A 12,174-nucleotide genomic window follows, 5' to 3' on the forward strand; every position below is an offset into this window, starting at 1 on the left:
GTCCTGTTCTGTAGAAACTCTGAAGGGAGCAAAATATCTGAGGTCAGGGGCGGATCTGAGAGCTTTGCCACCCCTGTTGCCACCCCAGCTGGCAACAATGAATTCAATAAATAGTTATGGCAAATCGGACATTAAGCGCATGAATCTCTTCTTTTCAGACAACATTGAAAGCAGCACAATGTAATCTGACACCTACTGCTAAGTAGCCATGCGCGTACTTTTTTGTATGGAAATATTTGCTTTTGGTATTGATTCCCCTGATAGGGTTGAACATAATCTGCTCATTGAGCTGTTGTCTGCTGGTTGCCATGGTAACAGGTCCGCTTGTAGGGTAATGCCGACACAGAGAGAGAGAAAAAGCAGAATACAGGTAGTTTTGTCTAGTTTTGTTCTTCACCTGTTTATCAGCTTTATTGCACCTTTATTGTGGCACACTGCAGCCGCTGCAATTATTAAAAGTTAAACAAGCGACAAAAACTGAACTCCTCGGAACTCAAAAATCCTTGCCCCCCTCTTGCCACCCCGTCGATAATTTTCTAGATCCACCCCTGTCTGAGGTAAATGAAGAAGAGACAGGTCGGATCCAAAAAACCATTGGCGAGTGAATTATGTTGGAGACATTCACTAATGTAAACCATGAAATACTGATAGGATGCGGTGTGTTTTTTACGAATGCAGTTTAAAGCCACTGAGTATGTAGGTGTGTTCAAGTATATTGGGAATACTGCCCAATCTATTGCATGAAGATGGATCTGGCAAATTTGTACTGCACAGACTGTGACGAAACAAAACACTGGGCTATTCAAACATGATTTGTTTGAATATCTATTATTTAGTTGTTTCACAATATTTGTGTTGCTTGGATTTGACTAATTGTACCATTTACCTTTAGGCCAGTTAATGTGCCTTAGTTCACTCAACTCAACTTAGTTTTACAAAAATAAAACTTTACAGGTACATCTTGGTGAAAGCTTAGCTGAATGTGTATTCCATTTATACAAAAATCCTGGTCAGCATATGCCTGTTGGAAACAAATTGTTCAGAGAACATTATCCAGTCTTTCAACAAATTAAAAACATCCAATGTCCTTAAATAATGTAGAAGTGAAAGACACTATGGAAATTACACCATATTCTAAGATTTAGTTAAACTGTCAAATTACTACACTTGCAGTTCTAAAGTGAAACTCAGGACATGAGCTGAACAGTGACAGTAAAAAAAAGGAAGCTTGTCTCAAAGCTCCTGGGTTACATTATGAGAATGTAATGGTATTAACTAATTCTGTTGAATGAGGATCTAATTCAGAACAAAATCCCTTTGATCTGTTAGGTGGGAAATGTCAAAAGTAAGCAGTCCAACACAAACAATACAAATCAACTTGTTTGATTTTAGTAAGTACTATCAACAGTAGCAGAAGTAGTATTTCGATAAGCTTTTAATTATTATTTTTGATATTGGCAAGCCTTATTATTATGTAAACATGTAACTGTGGTTTTGCTTAAAACCTGCATGGTTGCAACATACAGGTTTGATCCTATGTCCTTATCTGAAATAGTCATACAACTCTGCAAAGCTCTGTCACTTGGTCTGGATTCAAGGTGCACTCTTCAACTCTCTAAATGTCAATGGGACACCTGCTCAACTCTGCATAGTTTCCATGACAACAAGGTACTTGACAGCTGCAATGCACAACAGGATGCTGAAGTTTAACAGAAGCGATCTTGAGCTGTCAGTGGCAGATAGGCAGACAGGTTGACAGGGAGACTGGGAGATATGAGTGATACAAGAACAGGAAAAAAAACATTCATGAAAAAAGAAAAAAATGACTGAGTTTAAGGTGAGAGATTGACAGCAGATAGAAAGAAGCATGATGATATCAGTTCAAATAAGAGCAACACAGAGGCTCAGTAACGGAGAAACAAATACAAATGAAAACACACCAGAGAAGTTTTCTTTGATGTATTAGAAGCATGAACAATCAAATAGACATAGGCAGGGTAGAATAAGGGAAAAGAAAGAGAGATCTATAGATATAGAGTGGGCAGTGACTGATACTATTTGTAGGCATAATTTCAAGGGCAACAAAAGGGCAGTCAGGCAAAGGGGAACAAAATCCTTGTCCGTTTGTCTCCTCAAATGGCCTCTAGGGAAGCTCTGAAATGGGCCTTTTCTTCTTGGTCCTTTTCAGCTCTAAGCCCCATCTACATGACAAACAGTGTCACTTTGAAGCTGCTTGTGTCATCTATGCCTATCTGTCACTCATTCCTGACCTTTTGCTCTCCCCTCTCATCTCTTTCCTTTTTTCTACAGTAATTCCACTTTTTTGTCAGGGATTCCTTTTCCCTCAAAATCCTTTTCATTTATGTTTGATTTTGGTCTGTTCAGGAAACAAGTCAGTCATTCAAATGAAAATGACAAAGATAATTCAATAGGTCAGCATTTCCCTGTGTTACATGTATCTAAAACGTATTTAAAACAAGGATAAATGGGTTCCATAATTGTTTATTGCTAATATTATTGGTAATGATAGGTAATCCTTGATTCTGAAAAGAGTTGTATTTATTCAGCGACATAAAGCTTAATTAGTTAAAGTATCTGTATTCTTCTGTGGCATCCCGAGGTCAATCCTTGTATTACCAGGATCGAACACACATGCTTACTTTTGAGTAAAAAGACAACTAACAGATATCTGAGTGGTAAGACAACGGTCTCCTACCTGGTTGAAGTGCTCCAGCCTTTTCTTGAACTCAGCAATTGTAGGGTCCATGCTGCGAACTTTGACCTCTGGGTTTTGCCTCTGGGCATGCAGACCATTTCTGACAATTATACCGATATAGCTGGGGGAAGAAATATAAAATCAGTAAGGTTATTATTATTGCTTACTTACTTTAAACTTCAATCAATGTCTTATTTATGAATGGATCAGTTAAAGGGCTGCATGTTGTTAAAAAGAGGAAAACTGCACAAGCTTGGGCAAATTACTCCCCTTACTCTGGATTGCTCTGCACTCCAGAATTGATTGGTGTTCTGCATGCATTTCCAGCAATATGCTCTATGAATCCAGTACAGAAATAAGGCAAAAAGTGGGATCAAAACAACAGCAACAAACACATTGCTTTATAAACTACCTTCCCTATATGTTACTATAGTACTTTTTATTTTTATCTTTGCATGTCTTTGTAATGTTGTCTGAATTATTTTGGGATTTATATACTGATATAAATTATTAATTTGTGAACTTAAAAGAATCTTAGGGGATTGATAGGTACTGACACTAAATTAATTGATGCTTCCAGCGGCAGTGCTACGGTGATAAAGCGATTATGGATGGCTATAGTTGGTGTGTTTATACAGACATGTTTATAGGTATGACATGCATTTGTGGTTGCGCTTACTCACACGTCTATGTATTCATCCAAATTTGAGTGGAGGAAATCATAAAAGTGATGAACCTGAGAATTTGTGGCCTGTGATCTGAGCAATGTGTTGATGAGGTCTGCGCTCTATCAACTTGCTGAAATGGCACTTTACTGATTGGGCCAATAAAAATTGCCCCTCTTAACCCTGTCAAGCTGCACATTAACTTTACATCCCATTGTTCTTTTTTTATTATTTATTCCTCAATGAATTGCTTGATTTACTTTAGTGTGTTTGGAAAGCTGAATTCCAAGTCTCCCAAGGCACACACACACACACACACACACACCCACAGAGATAACCGTATCTCTGTTTTGACAACAGCTAAAGCTCTTATTGCTGCCAACTCCAAATCTTTTCAGGATGGAAACAATCAATAGTCTTCCAGCATCACTCCACCAAATAAAAATAATAAAATGTAAAGTCAAACATCTGTGGGTTTGGGAGTGTATGCATGTCTGTCTCTAGGCTTGGCTCGCGATGACAGTACTGGAAATTATCACATCAGACTGGATATTAGAGAGAGAAAAAGATGTTTCATGGTGAGTCTGGCACAGTGTTAGGCTAACCACATTTCATTGGAGTAATATTTGATAGCACATAAGGGACATGACAAATGATGCCGCAGGATATCCCAGGATAATTACTTGATAGCAAATTTAGTGTGCTAAACAGTATAATCCAGCGGTTTATGGCACAGATCAGACTTCAGCAACAGCAATTAAATGCTTAAATCTTTACACACTTTGCCTTACTTTAACAAAACAACATTCTGCTCATTTGTCTCCTCGAGTCAAATGTTAAGTGTCAGCAAACATTGCAAATGATTACCTACACATGTATAACATTTGACTCATGACTCTGGCTCCTTTTGGTGGAACTGTAACAGTCATCTCTGAATGCCCCATTAACACACACTCTTAAAGGCTGCTTTGTCTGGATCTTCTCTCTGCTTAGAGCACACAGTAGCAGTGACCTCCGCTCCCTGTTTTCAACTTCTAACTGAACTCTCTTGATCTTTTAAAGGCCTGCAGGAATGCTTTTTGTGTTTGAAGCAGAAATCAAAATCAAACATTCATCTTCAAAGTGCAGTGGGAAGACAGCAAAGCGAACTTGCACCTCATTATCCTGATTCTGAATGTTTTCATGTATACTATTCATAGAGTTATGGCTTTGGTTAAAAAAAAAGTAGGTGTATTTAAACATGGTTTATAGAGATTGTGAGTTGTAGCAATGATGTCACTCTACTTCATCCATCCTAAAACCAGATTGGATCTGTGTTTGTTATTGTTTTCCTGTTGGAACATGCTTTCGTGTTGGTTAGGTTGTTGAGGAACACCTAATGAATAGACAGACCCATTGTGAACTGGAAGTCGCAATGTGAACACCAATGTGAAGGAAGTTTTACATCAAGTTTTACATCAAACTAGACAGAGAGTCAGCCAAGACAGACACTCCAGCTCCAAGTAAAAGTGTCAAGTAAAACACCTTCTGGACAATTACTTTACGTTTAGATTTAATTTGACCACAGTAATAAGGAAAAATTTGGCAGAAATCTAAGTGATACTTTTAAACCTGAGAGCACTGTTCTAGCTGTCAGGCATGGTGGTAAGTAAAATCAAATTTCAGATTTACCATAACTGACTGACACCTTCTGGTTTCAGGTTTGCAACCAGCTTGTACCTGAGAAACCAGTAACCTGCTCCCAGTGACAGAGTCTCACTGAGGAAGAAACTGCATTAGGTTTTCTGTCAATTTAATATTTCTGCTATAACTGATGTATATTCGCATATAAAATAAGTCAATAGAGTTTAATTTACAATTTTTATGTCTTCATGTCATGAGGTAGCTCTCAGCCGGCTGGTGAGAGAAAAAGTAGATCTTGGTCTCAAAAAGTTTGGGTACCCCTGATGTAGAGGGTGTGTGGATCTGCCGTTTTCCTCATTGAGCGAAAGCATTTTACTGTGACATAAACAATGTTGGAGGCATCGCGTGATCACCTTGATCGCATCCAAAAAAGATGACATGAACTTGTTAGTTCCTCTGTCCATTGTAGTAGCTGATATATTGTGAAAATCCGGTAGAAATGATGCACTAATCGAGTCATGTTTACATAGAAACAACGCGCCGCGAGGCTTTGTTTGTGAGACTTGCGGTCACGTGGGTCGGTTGTGGGCGGAGCTTGGTAAGGTCCATGGTCACAAGGTAAGACAGATTGTTGGATAGTACAGATAGTCAGAATATCTGTGTTCATCATCGTTAAAGCCCTGCGATCATAGAGATTTTGAGGAAAAATAATAAGAAATCATGGTCCATCATTATCAGTGGGAGACATGAAATTCTGACAGCCGTTACCCAGAGCGTGTAGGGGGCGGTATACAATTTATTACATTTCCAAAATTCAAATGGAGTCTGGAATAACGCAATAAATGGATCAATACCTGCAGCCGACCTCATGTCCAGTTGAAAGAAACTGCGATGGAAGGCAACTACCACATGTTCGTCTGCACAAAGGTAACTGGTAGTAAACATTTCATTTTTTGTCATAACAACACTTATTGATAGTCAATCACAGGTCTGTAAGTGAAGCTAGTTATGTGTGATTTTATATGTGTAATTTCCAATGGTAGCTATATGGCAGCATGAAAGCATCTGGTGCAGTAACTGCTATTTACATGTTAGAAGCTTTTCATGCTGTTGTTTATTTAAATCTGCAGTCAATTTTCCTGACCGCAGATTTTCACAAGCTGGTGTTATTTAAGTTATTATTCACCAGCTTGTGTAAAAAATGTGTTCCGACACAGCTCTCATCATTCATCATCATTCTTCCTCCGGCTGCTTTAAGGTAGATTTCTCAGTTGCTTCCACTCAAATAACTTCACAGACTCAATGTAGGACTCGGAGAATTTTCTTGCCTGGTGTCTTTGCCTCAGTGTTAGCTGATGAGGCAAAAATGACTCAAATGTATCTGGTAATGCATTATAACACTGTTTGTCAGAGGTTTGCTCTAATTCCGCTTGGGATGTCAATGAATCATATGTTATGTTTGCATACATGGTAAAATTGTGTCATTCACTTTGGTAATAAAGTCAGGTATTAAAACATAGAGAACAATTATTATTATTATTATTAGAATTGTTATAATTACAACATAATTTTGTGTATAGTGCTTAATAAAGAACAACATATATTTAGTAAGTGTTGCCATCTACATCATTAAAACCATGGAACCCTGGAAAAGCTGCAATACCGCTATTTCTTCCTGCCCTTTTAAGAGGAAAGCCTGAAGTCACAAGTGAGTTCAGCAGGGAAAGCAAGGGAGGGGTCTAGTGGATGCCTGTAGCCAGCTAACTTTACGAGCTGGGCTTGGACATGTTGAAATAGTCTGAACGAGAGGTTTTGTTCTGAAAGGCCAGACTGTTCTCACACACTGTGAGCCTAGAAGCCTTTCGCTGTAGTACAAACACTAAAGGAACTGGTGAAAGCCACTTTACAAACATTTAATCAACATAACCTATGAGAACATGCTGCCAATTACAATGAATATAAATATGTCTAAACAGATACAAACACTCTGCCGGAGTGCTGTGCCCCATAAACAAGTACACATGGCAATGAAACCTGCCATAACCTCTAAAATTGTATATTTGCTCTCATGAAAAATAAATATTTCAAACATCAAGCTAAAAAGAAAAAAAAAAAAAAGAAAAGAGAACATTTTGGTTGCTCTTATTGAAGCTGTCTGAACTCCTGGCAGTAAGCAATATAGCATGCTATACTTCAAAGACACCAATATTAAAGAGGAAATACTTGGATCACAAAATGTGCAAGAAGAAACTGCAAGCAAAAATGAAGGGGTCATCTGCAGGGCAGTTAAGCTTAAGCAGTCTCCTTTTTATTCACTGCTCTTTTTCTCTCACCCATCCTGCACTCCACTACTTTTATTTTAGCTCCTAGATGATCTCTCTAAGTCAACCCTTTGGTTGGCAGTTCAAAGTATCATTTTTTTTCTTTACTGACTTTATCACCTCTTTTAAACTGGCATTGTCTTTGGCATGCTATGTGTAAGATGAAAGGTTACAGGCCATACACCATCAATTTAATTCTTTTAACTTTTTATTCCCAACAACTTCTGATTTCAACTTCCCAGGTTTAAAAGTCTTCTTGCCCTATATTGTCAAAAACAAAATTATTTTTGATAAATGTTTGGTCTTCTCTTCCAACTGATTAGTATCAACAAAACCTCTGCTTTGCTGAACTTTAGGGAACCTTAAGTTAATCTATTTAATAGGTAAGTTAAGGCTGCCATGTGATTCTGTGGTCTTGGCTGGAAGTCCAGAGAGCCTCCTGTCATGTGTTTCATGATGTGATTGCTCAGATGTGTGGGAAGAATCAAGCAGAGTTAGAAATATGAAGATCAGTACAGGAAAAGAAGACATCTTGGCAACAAATGTCATCGGAAAAGATAGCTGCAGAATTTAGCGATGTAATCTTTCCTGTATAGAGGTTGCTTGGAATTTGTTTTGATGATTTCATTCTGACAAACCCCTTCTTGTGATGGGGTGTGTCTGCATGACTAATCAGGCTGTGGTGAGAAACTCAAAACTCAGAAATCTTGTCATTTGTAATAATTCATCTATAGCTCAGCCAGCTCTGTTTCTCTTAAGGAAACCTAGAATTCCAAGTATTTCAAGTGGCTTCAAAACTTTTTGATTTTTAACTCCCTGGATAAACATTGTTTTGATAGATGTCTGTTTTTTTTTTTTTTTTGGTCTTTTTCAATATATTTATATATAAGTTTATAAATATAAAGGAGCAAATATTTTAACATCCAGAGATAACATAACCATCAACGCTATATAAATATAGCTACACTGTGTTTATTTTGAATCTATGAATATTATTTTTTACAAATCATTTAATGTTGGTTGTTGAACAATTGAAAGGTTGTGTTTTTTAACTCTCAACTCCAGGTTGCATCATTTTAGTCAAGAGCATGCATATTTGTTCATGATGTTTACATCAGCGGACCTTTAATGTTAACTTCCTGAACTATACCTGAGGCAAATCATGTGTGCGGAGCTGGTGCTGTGTCTATCTGAGGTATTTCACAACGAGATATGGGTGATTAAGGTTTTGTGGTAGGGTTGGGTTTACTCCTTCAAAAGGGTTCCCAGGTTGATTTGACCAAGACCAGGCTGTTTTATTGAATGGTTGCACTGCAACAGCTATATGGCTTAAGGTCTTACAGCTCAAATTACTAATGTCTCACACACAATAAAAGTGTGGTCTCAGCAGTGCAATAAAAGCTGTAACTGTGCTTACAAAATGCTCCCTTTCATGCTCTGCTTTCTAGATGATTTTAAAGCCATAAATTGCGTGAGCCTGGCCTTTTATTAGGTCAAGTCAGGTACTTCCTGATTTCCTTAAACATTTACTTTTGCACAGGGACTGGCAATGGGGTGTTGGGGGGAGGGTTTGCATCCATTAGTCTCACTATGTAATATTTTAATTTACATGGTCAATCATTTATGTCAGATTTCATGTAATGCATCATGTAAAATGCTTTGCTAATTTTTTTATACCACAAGACCGTTTTCATATTTTGACACAATACAGATGCAAATTTCAAGGAACTCTTATTTAAAGCCATATAGGAGAGTATCACAAATAGCCCATAATTGTGAAATAGAAGGAAAGTGACAGATGGTTTGCAAACATTCTTTTTTTTCTAAATAAAAATCTCCAAATAGTGACATCCATTTATTTTTGAGACCCTGCGAGCTAATGCTTTGCAAAATACTGTTGGTTGTAAGAATAGCTACAAATCTTTCTGGGTAATTTGTCTCTGTATTTGCAATTTAAGAAGGTGATGTTTTTTTTTACCAGTTCTGGTATGCAAAATAGTTGATGATTATTCAGACAGCATGGGAGTATCTGTAAAGAGTCATTTTCAAGTTTTAGGTTTATACTCCGACTATTGTTTCTGTTGCAAATGTTTACCAGCCTCTAACAGGTTTCTTGCACTAATGTTTTTCAGATTTTTATTTCAAAAATAATCTTAAAAGCATTGTTAATTTTCCTTAATCTTAAAAATAAGATTAAGGAAAACTACTCTTGAATGTAGTTTTGTGGTCTATCACAAAACTGCATTCAAGATTATGATTGTACAATGTGAAACAGTTTTAGGGGAATAAATACAGTACTTATGTGAAATAGTGTACAAGTTCATCCTTTAATTTTACATGAACAGAGTTCTATGTGTTGTAAAAAGGCATTGTGAATGGTTGTCTGTCTCTGTTTCCTTGACAGTCAGCCATGGGCTGTGGTAGTTGTTGGCTGGGTGTGTTTTTTTGGTAGATGGAAATGAAAGCTGAGCCCAGTCCCTTCCACTACAGCAGACCATGGTCTTGTGGTGATGTGGCCTACATCTAATAGCAAAATGAAATGTTCTTCAAAGATGAGCTGTCCAGTGAACTTATGGCAAAATTGGTTAAGGAAAAAAACAGATTACAGACAGACTTCCAGGGGAAAGTTTGAAGGATCCGCTGGTGACCAAGGTCACACATCCTGCATCCAGAAATCCTAACAGATAATATTTATTATATCCCCTAGCCATTGCCTGTGGAAACACACAAGCCCTGGTGTAGGTTATCCAAACAAAAACTTTTTTTGTTTTTAATTTAGCCCTTGTCTTGTCCTTCCTTGGAATGTGCTGAAGACCACTGTGACCTGGGCCAAACCCAGATATTTGGAAAGCTGGAACAAAAACTGAGCCACAGTGAACCCACTGAGTCTGAAAAGTAAAAGGGAACTAATTAAACATGTAGCTAGACATTCCAAAATATGTGCACATATTTACAGCTATCCACATCCTGCTAGCACCATGTGTTATGATTAGTTTGTTCCGGAGAGGTGTTTGGTATCATTAGATCTATTCTTTTTCCCATGAATATCTGCAGGCAAGGTGAGACAATATTTAGCCTGGCTCATCATTAGCCCATTACAAGCCTGCATTCAACAGACCATGTCTCATTTCTTCAGTACTCCAGGCTAATGAACATGTATCGATTTATCTAACAATTGCAGCAACTGCAAAGTGGCAAATTAATTTGCCACATAGTGACTTGCTCTTAGCAAAAAAAATATATATATATATATATATTCATGCTTCTTTCTTTTCTCATACTTGTGTTTTTCTCACTTCTAAATGTTTGTAAGAATGTCATATTACCAAGAGGCTGGTTAAAGGAATATATCTCTGGGCATACACAGCTCATCTAATTCAAATCTTTCTGAGTGGGGCTATAAGAAAAGTTAACTGTCAGTTACCTCCCAAGTAAGTTTTCATTTACTTTATTTTTGCTTGCGCAGTCTCTTTCAAGTGGGCAACCATCCAAATATATGCAGTATAAACACTGCCAGCTAAAAGATAGTGGTATGACTGGTTATTTAAGCTGTGGTTTATATTTGAGTAGCTATGAATGTCTAATTAAGAGATTTTTCTGCGGTTTTTGTAAGGAAGCTGGCCTACCTACCTATGTCTTACCATCTATATTAGCTGCTCATAAACAAGATGATCTGACACTGAAAAGACAATATTCATAGAGTGGAGAAGGAAGACTCACTCAGAGTCCCTTTTATGTGAGAACTGCAAATGATTTTAAATTCATTATGACATATTGAACTCTGTCTGTTAAGCACATCTCTTTGCCAATAAATAAGATGTACTAAAAGGACTAGGTTTGTTGTCTGGCAGTTTATAGTGAATATATTAAGCCTTTGGTCATTTAGTCAGTCATAGCTACAACACTGTTAACACAGATAGAGGTGTTAGTCTAAGAAAAACTGTGGTTATACTGCCTCCATGTGGTGAGTGCTATGAATTAGAAGTATGCTGTATTCATTATTTAAAAACAATGGTTAAAATTAAAGCAAGATCGCTTGAAAAAGATAGTTTACGCAACTGTAACATATTTCATTTCACTGTAATAATCACAATAACCTGCTGAACAATGGCATAGTGTTTTCCCAGAGGATGCAAAGCTGTCATTCCAGCCTTTTATTACATACCTTAAACACTAATATTCAAGTGAAATATAAAACTATCTTTTCATACTTTTCATCTGAATAAAACGAATTATTGTCTGTTGACGGATAAAGGACCGTTTTCTCAGTTGTGAATTGTTGCTCCATGGACATTGAAAATCAAATCTAAACCTAAGACATTTAAACTGACAAGTTTTATTTGCAGCTAAGTGAGGGAACCAACCATTCTCCCTTCCCGCAACTACAAATTTATGACTCACTGGGGACATGAAAGTTAAACAAATTATAAAAAGAAATTTGTAAACATGTTCCTGTAGTGTTAGTGGCAGAGTGGTGGAAACATAAAATATGGCCAGAGCATGTTTAAAGCTCTAATAGTCTGTGATGGAAATGAGATCGATTAAAACTGTAATTGGTCCGTGGTTTGCTTTGAGGACTTTTCCAGGCCTGGCTGCCCTAACCGTGTTTGTGGCTGGGTGTAACTTCTCCCCACCTCTGTGTCGCCTGCATTAATGTACCAGCAGACATGCTGCAGTCTGAAACAGCAGACCACATAGACTTCTAAAGAAAATAGCTAAACTATTAGATTTATGGAACACAAATGTAAAACCCAATGCATGCACTTATAAAAACTGATATAAACTGAGATAGATTTTGCCATAAATAGTGACTTATTTGAAAAAGAGACTAGTAATAACACTTCCATCC

The 12,174-nt window shown here is 37.3% G+C and overlaps 1 protein-coding gene across 2 annotated transcripts in view; it reads right to left on the reverse strand.

Annotated features, from left to right (window-relative positions):
* The window catches only part of gpc5c (glypican 5c), a 98,489-nt gene that overhangs the window by 29,904 nt on the left and 56,411 nt on the right, over window positions 1–12,174 (reverse strand). For both annotated transcript variants that reach the window (XM_028021277.1, XM_028021276.1), the window contains one exon: window positions 2,717–2,837. In XM_028021277.1, the coding sequence (XP_027877078.1) occupies window positions 2,717–2,837 (121 nt within the window). The remainder of the gene's footprint in view (window positions 1–2,716; window positions 2,838–12,174) is intronic.

This window comes from Xiphophorus couchianus, chromosome 6 (assembly GCF_001444195.1).
Source record: "Xiphophorus couchianus chromosome 6, X_couchianus-1.0, whole genome shotgun sequence".
Taxonomy (NCBI): domain Eukaryota; kingdom Metazoa; phylum Chordata; class Actinopteri; order Cyprinodontiformes; family Poeciliidae; genus Xiphophorus; species Xiphophorus couchianus.